Source organism: Puma concolor, chromosome D2, assembly GCF_028749965.1.
Source record: "Puma concolor isolate L17-30 chromosome D2, mPumCon1.1.hap2, whole genome shotgun sequence".
Taxonomy (NCBI): Eukaryota; Metazoa; Chordata; class Mammalia; order Carnivora; family Felidae; genus Puma; species Puma concolor.
Window position 1 is genome coordinate 24,740,158 of NC_141677.1, and position 18,013 is coordinate 24,758,170.

The 18,013-nt window shown below is 34.9% G+C and overlaps 1 protein-coding gene across 3 annotated transcripts in view; it reads right to left on the bottom strand.

The window, feature by feature from the left end:
- Positions 1-750: 750 nt before the first annotated feature.
- The window catches only part of RTKN2 (rhotekin 2), a 76,357-nt gene continuing 59,094 nt past the window's right edge, over positions 751-18,013 (bottom strand). For all 3 annotated transcript variants that reach the window (XM_086679803.1, XM_086679802.1, XM_025918339.2), the window contains 3 exons: positions 12,402-12,567; positions 8,007-8,114; positions 751-6,738 (listed from right to left, as the gene is read on the bottom strand). In XM_086679803.1, coding sequence (XP_086535929.1) covers positions 6,203-6,738; positions 8,007-8,114; positions 12,402-12,567 — 810 coding nt within the window. In that variant the 3' untranslated portion in view covers positions 751-6,202. The remainder of the gene's footprint in view (positions 6,739-8,006; positions 8,115-12,401; positions 12,568-18,013) is intronic.

The following is an 18,013-nucleotide window of genomic DNA, read 5'->3' on the forward strand; positions in this document are numbered from 1 at the left end:
GGCTAGAAGCAGATCTTCCCCAGAGGCTTCAGATTAGAGCCCAGCCCAGTGGACACCTTGATGTTGGCCTTGTGGGATCCCAAGCAGAGAAACCAGTGGAGCCCATTTAGACCTCTGATCTAAGGAAAAGTGAGATAATGAATAGATGTTGTTTTAAATTGATAAGTTCATGGTACTTTGTTATACAGGGGGACACAACATTATGAACAAGGGCTTAGGCCGCAGATATAGATATAAAGCACAAAGGGAGTGGAACTACCTAGGTGGAGAGACTGAAGAGGGCATGAAGTCTTGGGGAATTTAGAGGTGCTACCACTTTGAAGAATGAATGAAACTTGCTGGCTGTGGGTTGAGGGAAGATTTCATGGAGAAGACAGGGAGGAAAGATATTCTAGACAGAGGGGTTAGCACAAGAAAATGATGAGCAAGGAGAAACTTGTTGAGGCAAGTCCACATGGTGAGAGCAGCAGAGGAATGGGCCGAGCAGGGTGGGGGAGGTTGGAGTGTGGCTGGGACGCTTTCTGTCGGCTGTGGAGAGGTCTGGACTTCCATTCCGCCAGCACTGGACGTACTTTTAAAAGCATCTTCAAAAACTAATTGAAAATATCTGGATTGAAGACTTAACAGAGTATATGTATGTATCTATAGTTTTACATATTATACAAACGAACATGTTTTAATGCTCGAGCTAAGAGGAAGGATAACTCTTAACACTCTCTCCTCTTTAATATAAAACTAAAATTGCCAACAACCAATTAAGAAGCATTTATTAAGATGGCTAAATTCAACAAAAATATATCCACACACAGAGAGAAAATTTGTTTTAACAAACCTAAAAATAAAGCACTCAGGAAAGTACCCATTTTCAACAGCAACAAAAAATCTATTAAAAATGTTTTTGAGTATAGCTGACACACAGCGTTAGTTTCAGGTGCACAGCACAGTGATGCGACACGCCTATACGCTATGCTGTGCTCACCACAGGTGTAGCCACCACCTGTCCCCATGCATGGCTATGACAGTATCACTGACTGTCCTCTCTATGCCATGCCTTTCACTCCCGTGACTTACTCATCCCATAACTGGAAGCCTGTGTCTTCCGCTCCCCTTCACCCATTCAGTCCATGCCCCCAGCCCCCTTCCCTCTGGCAACCATCAGTTTGTCCTTTGTATTTATAGGTCTGATTCTGCTTTTTGTTTAAGACATTCTATTTTGATAATCTTGAAACATGTTTATGACATGGCACAATTATGTACCTACAAGGTCTTTTCAATCCCTCTCTCCTTTAGTAGTTACAATAAGAGATTACCATATCTCCGAAAGCAAACTGCGGTGATTTAAAACACAATTTTCAGTAAGATTTGGAATGATCTTGCCTAATTTTCTAATGGTCAAACACGCCAGGATTGGTATTTTCCGATATTCAGATTAATAAAAATACCTCTGTAATAAATCTCCTCAGAGAAAGAGAAGCTTTTCCTAAAATGAAATGTTAAGTATTTCTGGTCACGCTTCACAATTTCAAAATAAAATGTTGAAATAATATAATTGAGCCAGGATTGTTCATTTCTCTCCCCCTCCCTTGAGGAGCTCCATGGGAATAAATTAAGCACTGAGGGAGGTACATTACAATAAGGAGTCTCCTTGTGGCTACAGCAACTGAGTATCCCAGGTCCCTAATTTATCATTAGAGTGACCTAAAGCTCTGGGCAAATTCTGCATCAGTAGCCTAAAGCTAAGGTTATATGAGTAGATTTTTAAAAGAGTATCCTATAAGAAGGATTATATACAAACATTTTAATAATTGTTAGTTATATGTAGGATATCAAATATTAGTCTTATAATAAGAAGCACCAGCTACTGGGTATGTCTTTCTCTGATTAAACTGACTTCACAAGAGTTTACTTCTATCAATGTGGCACAGAGGAGTATCTAAAGAAAAATCAAGCAAATGTCTTCATAAATCAGTTCTTTTAATGTATAGAAGTTTTAATCATATGACCTTGGCTTCCTTACCAATCACTGGTACTTTTATATATATATATATATATATATATATATATATATATATATATATATATATATATATATATATCCATATATATAGATAACCATAATAGAATATGTCTTAATCCAGATACTTGACCTACATTTAATTAAAAAGTAAAAATGAGAAGCACCTGGGTGGCTCAGTCCATTGAGCACCCAACTTCAGCTCAGGTCATGATCTTGCAGTTTGTGAGTTTGAGCCCCACATCAGGCTTGCTGCTCTCAGTGCATAATAGCCCCCTTCTGATCTTCTGTCCCCTTCTCCCTCTGTCCCTCCCCAGCTCATGCTCTCTCAAAAATAAATAAAACATAAAAAAAATTAATAAAAAATAAAAAATAAAAATTACAGGGGCGCTTGGGTAGCTCAGTCGGTTAAACCTCCTACTCTTGATTTCTGCTCAGGTCATGATCTCACAGTTTTGAGATCAAGTGCCATGTGGGGCTCTACGCTGATAGTGTAGGGCCTGCTCAAGGTACTCTTTTTCTCTCTCTCTGCCCCTCCCCCGCTTGCACGAGCTCTCACTCAAAATAAATACACTTTAAAAAAATAAAATAAAAATTACAAAAATGCCAATTATACAAGCATGTCATAGAAAATAACACACACTACCATTTTCAAATGAAGTCTTTTAAAACTTCAAAGGTAATACCCTTTCTAGTGTTAACTAAAAATATGCATGATCCCAGATAAACTGCTTTTTCATGACTATTATTAGCAGAGTTACATTAAACATGTAAACATTTAAAAATAGTGATGCTTTTGAAATCTAAGTGCACAAAGTCAACTCTGTCTACTTTATAGTTTAAGACTAATAGATCCCTGTATAAATGGTCATCAGTTAAAGTTTAATTACTGTTCAATAATTCACTCTTTAAAAAGACAAGGATTTTGATAAATTCTGACCACAGGGACAGATATTTTCCTGCCAAAGCATTTCTCTTCTTGTTCATGGTATAGCACTTTATCTAGTACAGTTGCCCCTCATTCATGGTAACACAGGTGATTACATTCAACTGGCATTTAACATAAATTGCATCAAACTGCCCTATAATTTCATTTTGGACTGAATTAATTAACTTCTCAGTAGGTGACTAAGGTGCTGAACATAAGCCTAAGGAAATACTTGACTGCTTAACCTACCTTAGATGAATTGTCTCTAACTCAAGGCAGCTTCCATTTTTAATAAATACTAGAAAAATGTATTTAGTAGGATCTTAAAGGGTAAAGATAAGGCATTTATAATAAATGGAATCAGTTTTCCACATACATGCACATCCATTTAAAAGAAGTCAGGGGGCACTGAAGACAGTTACGGAGGATTTAACCAAACTCCCCAAGAGTTGGCATGCCTGATATTTTGAAAGACTGTTTACCTTAGGAGGTGTGTGTTTCCAGTAACAAGATGCCTTCTTTGTCCTTGGCAAGATGTTTAAATAAAAAGCTCACCACTTTGTAGCAAGTAAAAATAATACTATCTTAATGCTGTTGTAATTTATATCCCAGAGTTTGAAATGTAAATGTAATTTTCTAAGACATTATCTTCAGATCACCAGAATTATCATAATATCATAAAATATCTATTCTTTTTTCTCTAATTATAATATTATTATCAAGATCTGACAGCTAACTCTTTGTTTTCAAGTTTATGGTCTTCATCTATCAAGAAACAAATTAAAAGGACAAAGAATGTGAAAAGCCAGCTCATAAAAAGCTGAAATGTCTTTCATTAGACGGCATATTTTTATATGTCATAAACTTCCGGTTTAGGAAATGCGAAAACAAATACTTCTTTTGACGAACTCCTTGACAAAGTGTTTAAGTATTTTTAGATTTTTTTTTAACTGTGGAAGGAAGGAAGGAAGGGAGTAAGATGGAAAGAAGGAAGGGAGGGAGCCCCAACTCTGTATTATACCTTTTGGGGGGAAGTGAATGAACATTTAATGAGCACAACGTTAAAGGAAGTGAAGCTGGAAACCTCAGACTGAGTGCAAAGGCTGCATAGGGTACAGTGAGACGCGCCCCCAGAAACGGCCTGAATAATTGCGGGAGGGAGGTGGCTCTTGGTCAGGCTTCACATAGACGGTTCTAGCAGGAAGGGCTTCAGCCTTGTTTCAAAGTGCCCCACTGAGGGCACAACTGCTACGTAGGTTCTCTAGGAGTACATTCTCTTTCCAGTACACCTTAAATCTTTCTTGATATAATATGCATGAGGAAATGACAAGAATATAATTTGGAAGTTTTAACACCGGTTGTTATAAGGAAGGCTTCCACTAAAAAAAAAAAAAAAAAAAAAAAATGCTTAGATGCCAGTTTCAGAAACAATTTTGCCTGCAGCATCTTCTAGCTCAATAATTTAGTGGCAATGACAGTCACAAATGCTGTCAAAAACAGCAGTGAGGTTTAAAAAATAAACAAAAATTCAAACCATAATATCCTGTAGATTTTTAATATGTCCTTTACTGATTTGGCAACCACAACAGACATTGAGGAGAGCCTCCTAGTTAGAAAAAACAAATTAATCCTACCTTTGCAGGTTTTCATACACGTGACTGTCTCTACACCCTCTAAGGCATGCATACGGGGCTTCCTTCTCATCAAATACTATGTCTGTCCTGGTGTTCGTGGTCACAAGAGACCTTTTGTATCATTACTCCCTCGAGTTGCAATTCTGACTAGGAGGCCCGGGCAAACACAAAAGTAACCTGGCAGTTACATCATTCTCTATAAATGAAAAAAGACTGCTATCTAAAAATAATGAAAGGCTCCATTTAAATTAATGTTATTTTTTGTCAAGTGTTCATTTTACTTTGTAATAATGTAGTTCTGATCCAAATAGAGTTCTCATGAGCTTTAAAAAGATCTCTAGAGATTATACGCAGGCCAGTAATTTAATTCTTGAATTTTTATTTCTTGCAATGACATTTAGGGTTCAGTGTGATTTCACATTTTTTGGTGCTGTTGCTGACACCTTATGGAAACTGTTTTATTTGAAAATTCTGACTTGATTTTTAAAACTGTTCAGTTCTTCTTTAGAGGAATCATTATTATTTAAAAAATGGATTTTTTTGTTCCTTAAGGTATGCATCCTCTTGCTGTTGATTTCATAATCCTGTTTGGGTCACTGTGATTAGTTGCTATGGAAATTACCTCCTATGGAAATGATTCCGATGTCATTGTTGTAAGAATATGACTTTTAATGAATAATATCAATAGCAGACATCAACCCTTACTAGAAAAAAGGAAATTTAATTAAAATGTTTTAAAAGGATTAATTCTGAAAATTATTATCATGGCCAACTTTTCTGATATTTTTCAATCGGCCATCTGCTTTTTAAATAAGCATTAAATGAATTTTAAGGTGTTAATCAGCTACTCACTTCCCCAAATTCCAATGTCACAATGGAAATTAGCACCATGCATAGAAAAGTGGAAATAAAGAACATTTCATTTACCTTTTCTCTAAACTAATAAATGTTATGCTTCACTTTATGAGTTAATGTCAACAGGATTTCAGGGCTCATCAAGGAAACAACTTTGAATAGCACATTATAAATCCCCTTTAAAGATGAAGAATTTAATATTCCAAAATTTATCCCAGGAATTTGAAAGGTCAGTGAGTTAACTAGTGAGTTAAACAATAGATGAGAGCCAGTGAACCATTAGATGAGAATTCCAGAATGCTAAGAAGAAATTTTCTTGGGTGGATTCTATAATTTGTGGTTTGAATAAAACTTTTGAAACATTCCATTAGTATTAAAATTCTCACAATGAGAATATGGCTCAGATTTAACACATTTTAAGTTACTAGACAGTCTCTCCCCAAAGAAATTTTAATGCCTTCTTCTGCCTAGTGCTTGCTCACTGCTGGTACTAATTTAGGAATAAATTAACCCTTCCAACAATTAGGATATTGTCTAGAAACTGCCTCTTGCACTCTACTGGGGAAATCACTTACGTTCTGAAAATCAGAAGTAAAAGAGAAATCCATTTCTTCATTATAAAACATTTTTTATACCTAATAGCTTATTAATTATTGATGTAAATCACTATCATATTTACCAACATAATTATGTATTACTATATCACCAGTGCTTCTGAATTAAGCCTAACAGTTATAGATTTTCTTAAATGTTTTATACATTAAGGGTTTTCTATATTTGTGCTTGCAACCATGATCGAGGATCCAAAATGTCTTTGATAGATTTCTGCCTCGGAGCTGGCACTGGCTTGGCTTCAAAATTGGTTTTAGTGTCTGTGAGTTCACCATCACTTAAATTATTTTTCCTGGCAGGGAGAAGTTTTCGAGGAGCAGCCATTGGTTTCTGTAAGTGATGCATTAGGGTTGATAATTTGGTATCCAAAGGCGAGGCCCAAGATACACTTGTTTTTTCCCAGTTGTCCTTAACCAATTGATCTGTGTTGCTCTGTGTTTTTAAGCTGAATGGAGCTTTATCAGAAGGAGGAAGGGGAGCACGTCTCTTTTTCCCTTTCCCGTCATGTAACTGCTTGCTTGCAGGAGATAACACCTTTTTCTGGATAACCACTTCATGATTACCATCAAAGAGGCTGGCCCAAAGAGGTGGTGAGGGTTCTTCATGCTGACCAATAAGAAACTGTCCATTTGTCTCTTCAAGTTTTTTTTGTATGGTCTCAGTTAAACTTTCAAGTTTTATAGGTGAATCAATGCCTGTAATGATTTTGAGAAGAAAATGCATGGGAAAATTCAGAAGCTGTGTGCACTTTGAGTCAGTTATTGTTTTCTAAACCAACATCTATAACGGTCATCAAAACACACTGGATAAGCAAGTGATTTGGAGTTGTTTTTCTTTTTCTTTTTTTTTAAGCATTTGCTTATAAAAATAACCCTTCCCCTACCAACAGAACCAAAAACTAAGGAGCTCATTCACTGTGCGCCACACATGCACGCACACGCGTAAATGTTCCTAAATAAATGCGTAAAACTCAGCTTTCAAAGGAGTAGAGTTACATCAGGATTTTTTTTTCAATTCTGTAGATTAAGTACTTATTAAATAACTTTTCTTGGATTTAAAATCTATTCTGATTTCTAGGTTAGAGTGGATTCCCTTTTTGTAAAAGCCTGATATGTAAACTGGGACAAATGTAACTGGATTAGTATCCTTTCCTGTAGACTAGAAAAAGTCTCTGTTCATAGAGAAAAAATTCCAAAACCAGAAACCCAAGGAAACATTTTGGTGATAAGGGTTCTGGATGAATTTTTCCTTGGGAAAAATAAGAGAATAGAGATAATGTCTATTAAATGAATCACTGGTATTTTCAAATGTGTAAACCCAAATCTATCATTTTTAATCTAACATTTTAAAGTAAGTGTAAAGTATATATTGGTGGCAAAACAGACTAGAATTTAGTGTTGACCTGTGTTCACAGCACTGTTCACTCAGGCAATCCTACAAAGATAAATAATTACCCTTCAAAGTGTGGGAAAATGGAATATTAATGAGTCTAGAAATTTAAAATTTTACAAAGCATTAAACTTAACCAAATTTTTGACCTGAGATGAAAGAACACTTCCATTTACTAGTATTCATTTATCAACATTACTTTAAGACAAATTTAATAAAATACAGAAAAAATTATAGAACGTGATTATATTTTAGAATCTGCAAGTTCACATTTTCAGAATTTTCATCAGCTACTCAGCTAATATTTATTTTCAGTGCACCTTTATTCATTTTGAAGCCTTAACATTTTTGTTTGATCTTAAGCATTCAAACTATGAAAAATGTGTATTCATTAATTCTGTATTAATTCATCTATTAAACATGAGTTCCTCAGTCTATAATCATAGTCTTTTTTCATTCGTTTTGACTGCAACCTGAAAATTTTAGCATTTTAATGTCAATAGAATAAGCTGCTTGAGTATGGACAATGTTGTTTTTGTTACCCCGAAGCTTAGAAAAGACAAACCCCACTTACTCATATCATGGTAGACTGAGGTCGCCTCTTTTGTCAAGAACAAAGGTGGTTTCCGTGGTGACATAATCTCAATTTTCATAAGTTCTTCACAACAATGCTTCCATTGGCCTAAGAAAGACAGAAAAAGGCAGGCTAGTTTAAAACATAAATGTGAAGACGTATACTTCATTTTCAATAGATATCAACATATTTTTTTTTTTTTTGCTGTGAAAAATAACAGTGAATTTATAAAGCATTGCCTTAAGGAAGCCACAAAAACCTAATACTACCAATGATTTTACAGTCCACGTCTGAGCACAAAAGTAATCTATTTTAAGAATAAGTTCTGTGCACAGATATAAGAAGCTAAGATCTCTAGGCTATTAAATACTGTACTATTTCACTGGCACAGTAATGATCAATAACTAAAATTTCTATTCATGGCAAAAGTTGGCACAAGTTCTCCTCTGTTAAATATTAAATAAAAATACCCAGTATTTAAGACATTTGAAAGGTAAAAATCAACCAAAATATAGTTAGAAATAATGCTTCTCAAAAATGGCTTTAATTTTGAAAATTCTAAGAAATAAGAATTGTTTATTTAACAATTATTTCTTCAAATGATTATGCTTTTCAAAAATCACATAACTAGAAAAATGCTGCATTTTCAGTCAAGTAAAAGGTATATAAAAGCCCATTACAATAAAAACACATTACTCCAAATTCTAACTGGATCTAATTTATTCAGGAAGGACACTTTAAATAAAGCCAGTAGTTACTAGGAATAAAAAGTACTCTTAAATAAGTTGTTTCAATTTTTAAGTTAAAATTTTGAAGTGTGAGCATTAATTTTTCTTTTAATTATGTTTTATTATTTTCATCTTAAAATTCTCAGATTAATCTCTTCTGAGTGGTGGATATAAACAACTTAACCTTTCCATATTTATTGTGCACCTACGCGCTGGGTAACAGCTGTGCTAGAAACCATGCGTCTCTCTGTTCATATTATAAAAGCAGGTTACTGGGGTTCGCTATGCTTATACTCGATCTTACATCTGTAGAAAAGTAAATGTCATACACGTATGTGTCTTTTTGGAATGATTTATGATCTATATTTCTCTTCCTTTTTATTATATTCTCAATATCCAATTTAGTTATTTTCGATAGCTTAAAAATGAAAGACATTTCACGTTTAGTCAAATTATCTATTCATTTCTGTTGTTTTAAATCTAATATACAGCCATGGTTATATGGTAATATGCATAAATTTTAAATCCATCACTTTAAATAGTTAAGAAACATAAAAAACCTTTTAGTGCGTTTTATTACAATGCTAAGTATAGAATATGGCAAAAATTTCAAAATAGCCCACATAGCATCTCAGAGAGAGAACAAAATCTTGAGTTTGAGGCTTCAAAGGTTGCTCTGCAGAATTTAAATCTAGTAGGATCTGAGATCTGATAACTTATTCCTCCCCTCCACTTCCTTTTTTAGATAAATATATAAAAGCCAGCTTTTCCTTCTTGGGGCAGAAAAAAATTAAGGTCTTATCAACTGGAAAAATAATGAAATACTTTAAGCTAGCAAACATTTCTCTGTCAAATCTTAGGGAAATTACAAAGTGCCGTATTTTCTCTATATTGATAGATTAAAGCTGTTCATTGTTAAAGTGGTAGCAGAATATTAATCATGTTGAAAACTGGAATATAAAGCCATGTTATCCATGTGTAACTGAAGTCAGAGGTACAAGTGTGGAATGTTCACTGGTCAATTTTACAATGGAAACATTTATTTTACCAGTGAATAAATTAGTATGCAAAGTTATACATGATACCAACATGTTAACATAAAAAAAAAGGCCCCAGTATGAAATATTAAATGGCTATGTTGTCTTCACATAAAATCTGTCTACAGGAGGTGTTTACCACAATAATATTTGTTATAATGTTCCCAGTCAAATGATCTGTTATGCTAAGCTGCTTATGTTGACTCAATATGTATATTATTAAATACTTGAAACAAATTTATCTTTGACCCACCACTCCTACCCCTTTTGATTATCCAGAACAGTGTCATTCCTTTTACGTGTTTTTCAGCTCTCAAATATTAAAAATTAGCTATCACATCCCCCTTGGCTTCCAACCTCCACTCTTCATTCGTCTCTGTTCTTCTGCAGGCTTAGTGCCATTAATGTTTTCTTGTGATTTTTAATCTCACTCTTTCAATTTTCTACTCTTACACAGAGTCAAATAATTGAAATTTGCTCTAAATATTAAATTACCCTTAGTTTATTCTGCCTTGAATGTCCATCCTCTACTATGTTCTACATATCACATTTCACCTAAGATCACAACAGGCTACACTTACCATGAGGAAGATAAAACATTTAAAGTACAAGTCAATCTTTAGGATTTCCATCTTTGCTTCGTATCTTCATACACAATGAATTCTTTTTAAAAAATGTTTATGTATTTATTTTGAGAGAGAGAACAAGAGAGGGAGAGAGAGAGAGAGAGAGAGAGAGAGAGAGAGAGAATCCCAGGCAGGCTCCATAGTGTCAGCGCAGAGCCTGAAGCCTGATGCGGGGCTTGAACCCACCCATGGAACTGTGAGATCATGACCCGAGCTGAAATCAAGTCAGATGTTCAAGTGACTGAGCCATCCAGGTGCCCCATACACAATGTATTTGTAAAATGTGAATCTAATAGAATTTATACTTCAAAAACTAGATAGATTGGCAGATTTTATCCCAAATCATTAAATACTAAAGAAATAGCCAGATCTAAGAATCTAGTTGTCATCGCTTTCTTATTTTGACAGTTGTATCACGAGATTTATATCCCTCCAACTTCCTATTTTAGCATGATAAATTACTTTATGTAATCTGGACAATAAAAACATGAGATCATCTAGTAGTAGTTGATATCCAGACTATAATATTCTGCATTTTTACCTCCTCTTACCCTGTTCCTGTTTTTATACACATAAACATTTTTATAGAATCACTTCTAAAAATAATATAGTCTTTGTAAGACAAATTCTCTAAAGCAGAGCATTTAGGAAAGCAGTTAAAATTTCAGATGTGATCAGCAAACGAAAGGAAGTTGTTGTCTTTTAAGTTACACATCTAAGATCAGCTGAAGTTAAAAAAAAAAATGTAGTGCATGCTGATAAGCATGGAACAAATATTCAAACGCCTATTGAGTGCCTAGGGATAGTACTTAAGGAAAACAAGTCCTAAAGAACTCCAGAAGGCTATAGAGGGAGTCCTCTAGTTTCCTGCAGTAAACCAGACATCTCTTCAGGCCTCAATTTTCTCAACTTTAGAGCAGAGGGAAATAATTTCTGCCCTGCTGGGCTGTTGTGAGAAATAAATGAAGCCATATGGTATGTTGAAGGTAATCAATACGTTCAGTTCCCTTTTTGCGTCCTCCCCAACCATCACTATAATACTTGACCAGGCCATGGATCACACTGGGGACAGGAGGTATTAACTCTTTTATAAAGTTCCCCAAAATAGCTCATTGAGAAGTCCTAAAATTTCTGTTGGATTATTTCTAGGGGTTGAAGAAATAACTTTGATTGTTTGGAAATGGCTATCCTTTGTAATTCTATAAAAAAGCATTCTAAAGATATAAAATGCTGGTTGAATCTAACAGTAGGCTTAGTTTGACTAGAAATAGCCCTTATCAATAGTTCACATTTACACAAGTGCCCTCCTTAATACCCATCACCCATCTAGCCCATCCCCCATCTCCCTCCCTCCTATCTCAATATATCATTTCAATATTTTCTTGTTGATAAAATTCCTCCTTAACTTGAGAATACTAGATCACATATTTTACATAGTAAAACTCTTGTTATATTACTATCACATTGTTTTTAAAATCATGGGCTGTACTATTGAAGCTGAAAAACCACATGTATGGTTTAAAAAAATTTTTTGGGTGATGTCCAAAATGATATTATAACGAATCTGGAGTTAACAGAAGGTTACATAAAAATGAATTTCCTTCTGAACATTTCAACATTTTAGAATCATCACTAACCTAGAGAAGTGTTTCACTCCTCAAATGGATTGTTATCCCTTTGATTAAACACACTGCTTTAACCAATTAAAACCTAATATTTTGAAAAAATGTGGTCTAGTTGTTTTAGGGACCAGAGGAACTTAAAAAGTAACAGGTAGAGATACTAGGAATTCAAAGGTATAATACACTATAGTTAAAGTCAGGCATTGGGGAAAAGTTGAGAGAAAAAGTGATCAATGCATTGATGATACACTATCATTTTATTCAAGAGCATAAAAAAATTCTTGATACAAATTATAACATTATAATTTTAATATTTAGATTGCTTTGTGCATCCTTTCATGATACATGAGTATAATACTGGCAAATCCAAAAATTAACTTACTAAGATCAAAAAAATGCTGCCAGAAGGCTTCCATCCATTTCTGGAGATCTTCTCTACTGTCCACTGCAAAAATATGAGTTACAGACTGTCCAGCAACAGGGTTGATAACAGAAAAATTATGTATTTTTTTCTTGGCATCCTTATCCATTGCGCGAATTCTGGTTTCCTAAAAATTAAGACAAAATTAATGTTTTACAAGAGAATATTTTTGTAATTAACAAATAAGTACTTTACTGCTCACTACCACACTTAAGAGCAGATACATTTATAAATCTTGCTGCTGATCATTTAAAATATGGAACTTTGAGAATTTTCAAAATTCAGACTCAGATCACCGAGTTAAAAAATGCTTTGTAGTAAAAATACTGAACAATGTTTCAAAGCATGCTACATATAGAACTTACATTAAATTACATGAGATTAAAACATAACCTGTTTTGATCCTTTTAAGTAGGAGTATGCTGTCTTTTATATACATCTTAAAATTTGCAATAAAACAAGTATGGCATGTCATAACTGTAATGTGAATTACATTAACTACATTTCCAACAGTAATAAAATAAAAGAATCAGTAAAGAATGTTTGTTATTCTAATATTCAGGCATTACATACGGTGTTATCACTTAAAGCAGTAAAACCATAACTTAGTGTTTACTGCAGCAAAGCAGTTAGGTTTTTCCCATTAACATTTATTTCATGTGTAACATTCATTTACAAAGCTCATAGCTAAAGATCCACGAAGTACTATAACCTTCATGATGGTAACAATTATTTTTTTAAATGCTGAATGCAACACTCTACAACAAAGGCAATGGTTTCATTCATGTTGATAGTCTTAAGCTTTTTTTCTGAGTGGTACTAGGTACGACATTATGGTGCTTACTGTGTCTACATGTAGCAAGTCTGTTCCCAAGTGACACAGGCACCACCATGCCACATGACAAGCTAGCAACTACATGTAGTTTCCAAGGAGTTTTGGGGAAACAATGGGGATTTGGCTGCCTGGATAATGAGTGATATTATTCTAGAGCAGTGCTGTCCTGCACAAGTGAGCCACATCTGGGGTGCCTGGGTGGCTCAGTTGGTTAAGCATCTGACTTTGGCTCAGGTCATGATCTCGTCATGGTTTGTGAGTTCCAGCCCCATGTCGGGCTCTGTGCGGACAGCTCGGAGCCTGGGGCTTGCTTCGGATTCTATGTCTCCCTGTCTCTCTCTGTCCCTCCCCTGCTCACACTCTTTGTCTCTTTCTCTCAAAAGTAAATGTTAAAAAAATAAATAAATGAGACACATGTGTAATTGAAGATTTTCTAGTATCACATTAGAAGGTAAAATGAAAACTGGTGAAAATAATTATGTAATAATTATTACAATATTTTGAAATAACGTTTTTATGGGCGCCTGGGTTGGTTTAGGCAGCTGAGCGTCCAACTCCTGATTTCAGCTCAGGTCATCATGATCTTCCAGTTGGTGGGTTCAAGCCTCAGCACAGAGCCTGCTTGGGATTCTCTCTCCCCCTCTCTCTGCCCCTCCCCCGCTCACACTCTCTGTCTCTCTCTAAATAAATAAACACCTTTTTAAAAACTTAAAAACAATAAAATAAAAGGGGCGCCTGGATGGCTCAGTAGGTTGAGCGTCCAACTTCAGCTCAGGTCACGATCTCGCGGTGACTTTGAGCCCTGCATCAAGCTCTATGCTGACAGCTCAGAGTGTGCAGCCTGCTTTGAATTCGGTGTCTCCCTCTCTCTCTCTCTCTCAAAAATAAACATTAAAAAAATAATTAAAAAAATAAAATGTTCTTCTGCAACCCAATGCATCCAAAATATTATTTCAATGTGTGATTGAAAAACTTTTTTTTGAGATATTTTACACTTTTTCATTCTAAGTCTCCCAAATCCAGTGTCTATTTTATACTTAAAGCACATCTCCATTTGGACCAGTCACATTATAAGTAACAGCCACTGGTAGCGAGTGTCTACTGTCCTGGGTAGAAGAGTTCTAGAGGAATACGTTTAAACCTACTGTAGTGTGTGCAGAAGAGGATTTAGTTGGCAGTTACAAAAGCTGATTAGGAGTGAGAAGAAATTCCTCACTTCTTTCAATACTGAGTGAAGAGAAATTGCATGTATTCTCACATACCAAAACTAACATATACATATAATGATGTCTATGGACAGGAGCAAAGACTCACAAAGAAAAGCTATACATTCCCTGAAGCATGGAAAATACAGACAGGTGAGCACCATATAAACACTAGTTCCCCCTTATCCTCAGTCTGTGTTTTCTGCAATTTCAGTTGCCCCAGTCAACTGTGGTCCACAAGCAGATGATGCTCCTCCTGACACGTCATCAGGTCAGCAGAGCCTAATGCTTCTACGTCATCATAATGCCTACGTCACCCACCTCACTGCATCTCATCACACAGGCATCCTATGGTCTCACATCCATCACAAGAAGGGTGAGTGTGGCATAATAAGATATTCTGAGAGGCAGAGAGGCCACATTCATGTAACTTTCGTAACAGTACATTGTTATAACTATTCTATTCTACTATTAGTTATTGTTGTTAATCTCTCACTGTGCCTAATTTATAAACCAAATTACCACAGGTATGTATGTACGTATAGGAAAACACAGTATATATAGGGTTAGGTACTGTCCACAGTATCAGGCATCCACTGGGGGTCTTGGAACATATGCCCTGCAGTTAAGAAGGGACTACTGTGGATGACAGAAGTTCTTTCCTGAAGGAAGGAATTCTTATCCAAAAATCACATGAGAAAAAAATGTATGCTGCATGAAATAGCAACCTAACTTTGAAAGTCTGGAGTATCACTAAACATAAGGATTAGTAACCATCTTAGAGACACTGTCATTTTTAAAATGTAGGAGTAAGTGTCTTCAGAGGATTGTAATGGACTTATGGTCAACATTGTAATTTAACATAACGGTCTTTTTACATTCCTATGCCATGGTAATAAGCTTTGTGAATTAACTCTTTTGAGCAATTATTTATACAATATAAAAACAAAATGGTACCCTAATTGATATCCTTGCAGGCTGAAAATGCATGTAATCAACCTCTTTAAGTATAATGCTTATTATCACCAGCAGAGAATGACTGAAGCTCCAGAAAGAATCTTTAATATGCTCTCAGTAAGACTTACTGAAGGCTGACTCAGTGGGAGAGGAAGGCAGGAGAACCCTCTATTCTCTCAGTATTAAAAAAAAAAACAATAAAATATGAATTATTCTTGTTGTTGAAATTGTGCTTTTCTCTCCATTCAAATCTATCAGAATACAAATTTCTGACTACCTTTTGTATGTAGGATTAAAATGGATTCAACTTTTAAATATGGAAAGTGTGATTTTTATAGATGAATATGTACATTTTTAATAATACCAAGATATCATTACAAATGAAAATAGCTATGTAGAAAATCTGATGAACTGGATCATTTATATCTTTCTAAGAGAATATAATGCAATAATATATAAATACTGTACACTATACACTCCATTAGCTCTGAGGACCATAAATACCACTAAATTTTTAAAACATGAGAAGCTTTTAAAAGGTGCAAATGAAACGCAGAATAGATCATCTGAATTAACTTCTATATTTTATCACCCCAAATAATTTAACTAATGGGAATTTTTTCAACCAAAAACTGGATGTCAAAGAAAAAGTTATTAAATAAAGTTTCTGATAATGTCAGAAAGTCCATGCAAGCTGTTTTTCATTCTGGGCAAAGTATCAATAAGAGTTCTTAAAACTTCAATGAGGAATGGATTAGAAAACACAAGGTGAATTTTAGGACTGTTATCATTATAGGCTCACATGACGCTTAGATGAGGGCAGTGTCTCCTCTTAGCAGGGTTTGAAAGCAAGAAACAGGCATTTCTGCTCCCACTATTTCTCCCACCTAAAATACTGCCTGGCACTCACTAAGTGATTGAAAAATATATGAAGAATAAATTAATGAGATAAGAGAAGAACAACTCAGATAATGACAGTTTTAGGTTGACATACGAGGATCGCAGAAATAGTCCTAATCCAACACTTTATAGATGAGGAAACTTATGTCCCAAAATAAGTTTTCTATCTAAAATCAGAGTTTCCTGTCTTGCTTTTTGCTAATCCCAAACCATTTAGTTGATTAGGGAGGTTTTACAGTCAAATTTTACTGCTCTGCGGATAAATTTGAGACTTCATTGTGAAATTTTAATCCTTGGCTGGATCTCCTTTTATCAGTCAACACATACTGAACTGGAACCTTCCACTGCATGAGATGGTGGGTACCCAGAGAAGGCCAACTGAAGTCAATACAGATATAATCTGAGAAGTCAATTTTGTAGCAAAATATAATTAACTCTGAAATCAAAGGAAAGTTTCTTTTAGGCTGTTCATTGTTTTAAATTAAAACTGTACTTCAACCTCTCTATTTCTGTGGTAATGGAAAATTACTAAATTGGGACTAGATTTATGCAGTTTCTTACCTTACTTTTGACTATACGATCTTTAAAAAGTCTACTCCGTACCCAGATTATGGGTTCTAAATATTATTTCTTACTAAAAGGAATCAGAGCTCTTTATAGACATGGCTAATTCTTAGCTTGGGCCAGAAAATATATAGGATAATCCCTGAACTTCTTATCCTACCAAAAATCAAAGATTAATAGGATTGTATCAAAAGGACTCGAGAGCCAAACTGAAGAGGCTTCCAGTAGCCAAAGATGGGACTATCCAAATGTCAATAAGAATCCAATGGTAATGGATTAATGCATGAAATGTCTTTAAACCCATAAATTCTTAATGATATTTAAAAATGAACTCATTTGGGGGTAACTGGATAGCTCAGTCAACTAAGCATCCAACTCTTCATTTCGGCTCAGGTCAGGATCTCACGGTTGTGAGATCAAGCCCCATGTCAGGCTCTGTACTGAGTGTGGAGCCTGCTTGGGATTCTCTTTCACCCTGTCTGTCTCTCTGCCCCTCCCCCCACTCACTCACTCTCTCAAAATTTAAAAACAAAATGGACTCACTTGTCATTTTTGAAGGATGCTAAGGAACCACCTCATTGTTATGGCAACTAGTTAAATCTTAAAGTCTTTATTCTGTCTTTCCTATAAGAATTGTACCTCAACCAAATAGCTGATAATACAGAGGTATCCCAGCTAATAAATGAAGAAAGAATGTTAAAATACCACCAATTTTCAATCCCTAATGAAATAAAGGATGCAATCAATACTCACCTATGGATGTTAAAATGATTAGAAGACCCAGGCAATTAAATGTCTCCCAATAAAAGTACACAATATTTCCTAAGATATATTGTTGCTAACCAATCAACCAACAAACAAAAATCTGATCCAAAAATAGGAGAAAAAAAGACAACTCAAAGATGCAATCAGCAAAATTCAGAGTATGGAAAACTCTGTAGGATAAATGACTCAATTTCTTCAATAAATTGTGTGTGTGTGTGAGAGAGAGAGAGTGTGTGTGCATGAGACCAAGAGACAACTCCAACAGAGTTACAGATTTAAGAGATCAAATCAATTAAATGCAATATATAACCATTATTTTAAAATCCTGATTCAAAAGCTATTTAAAA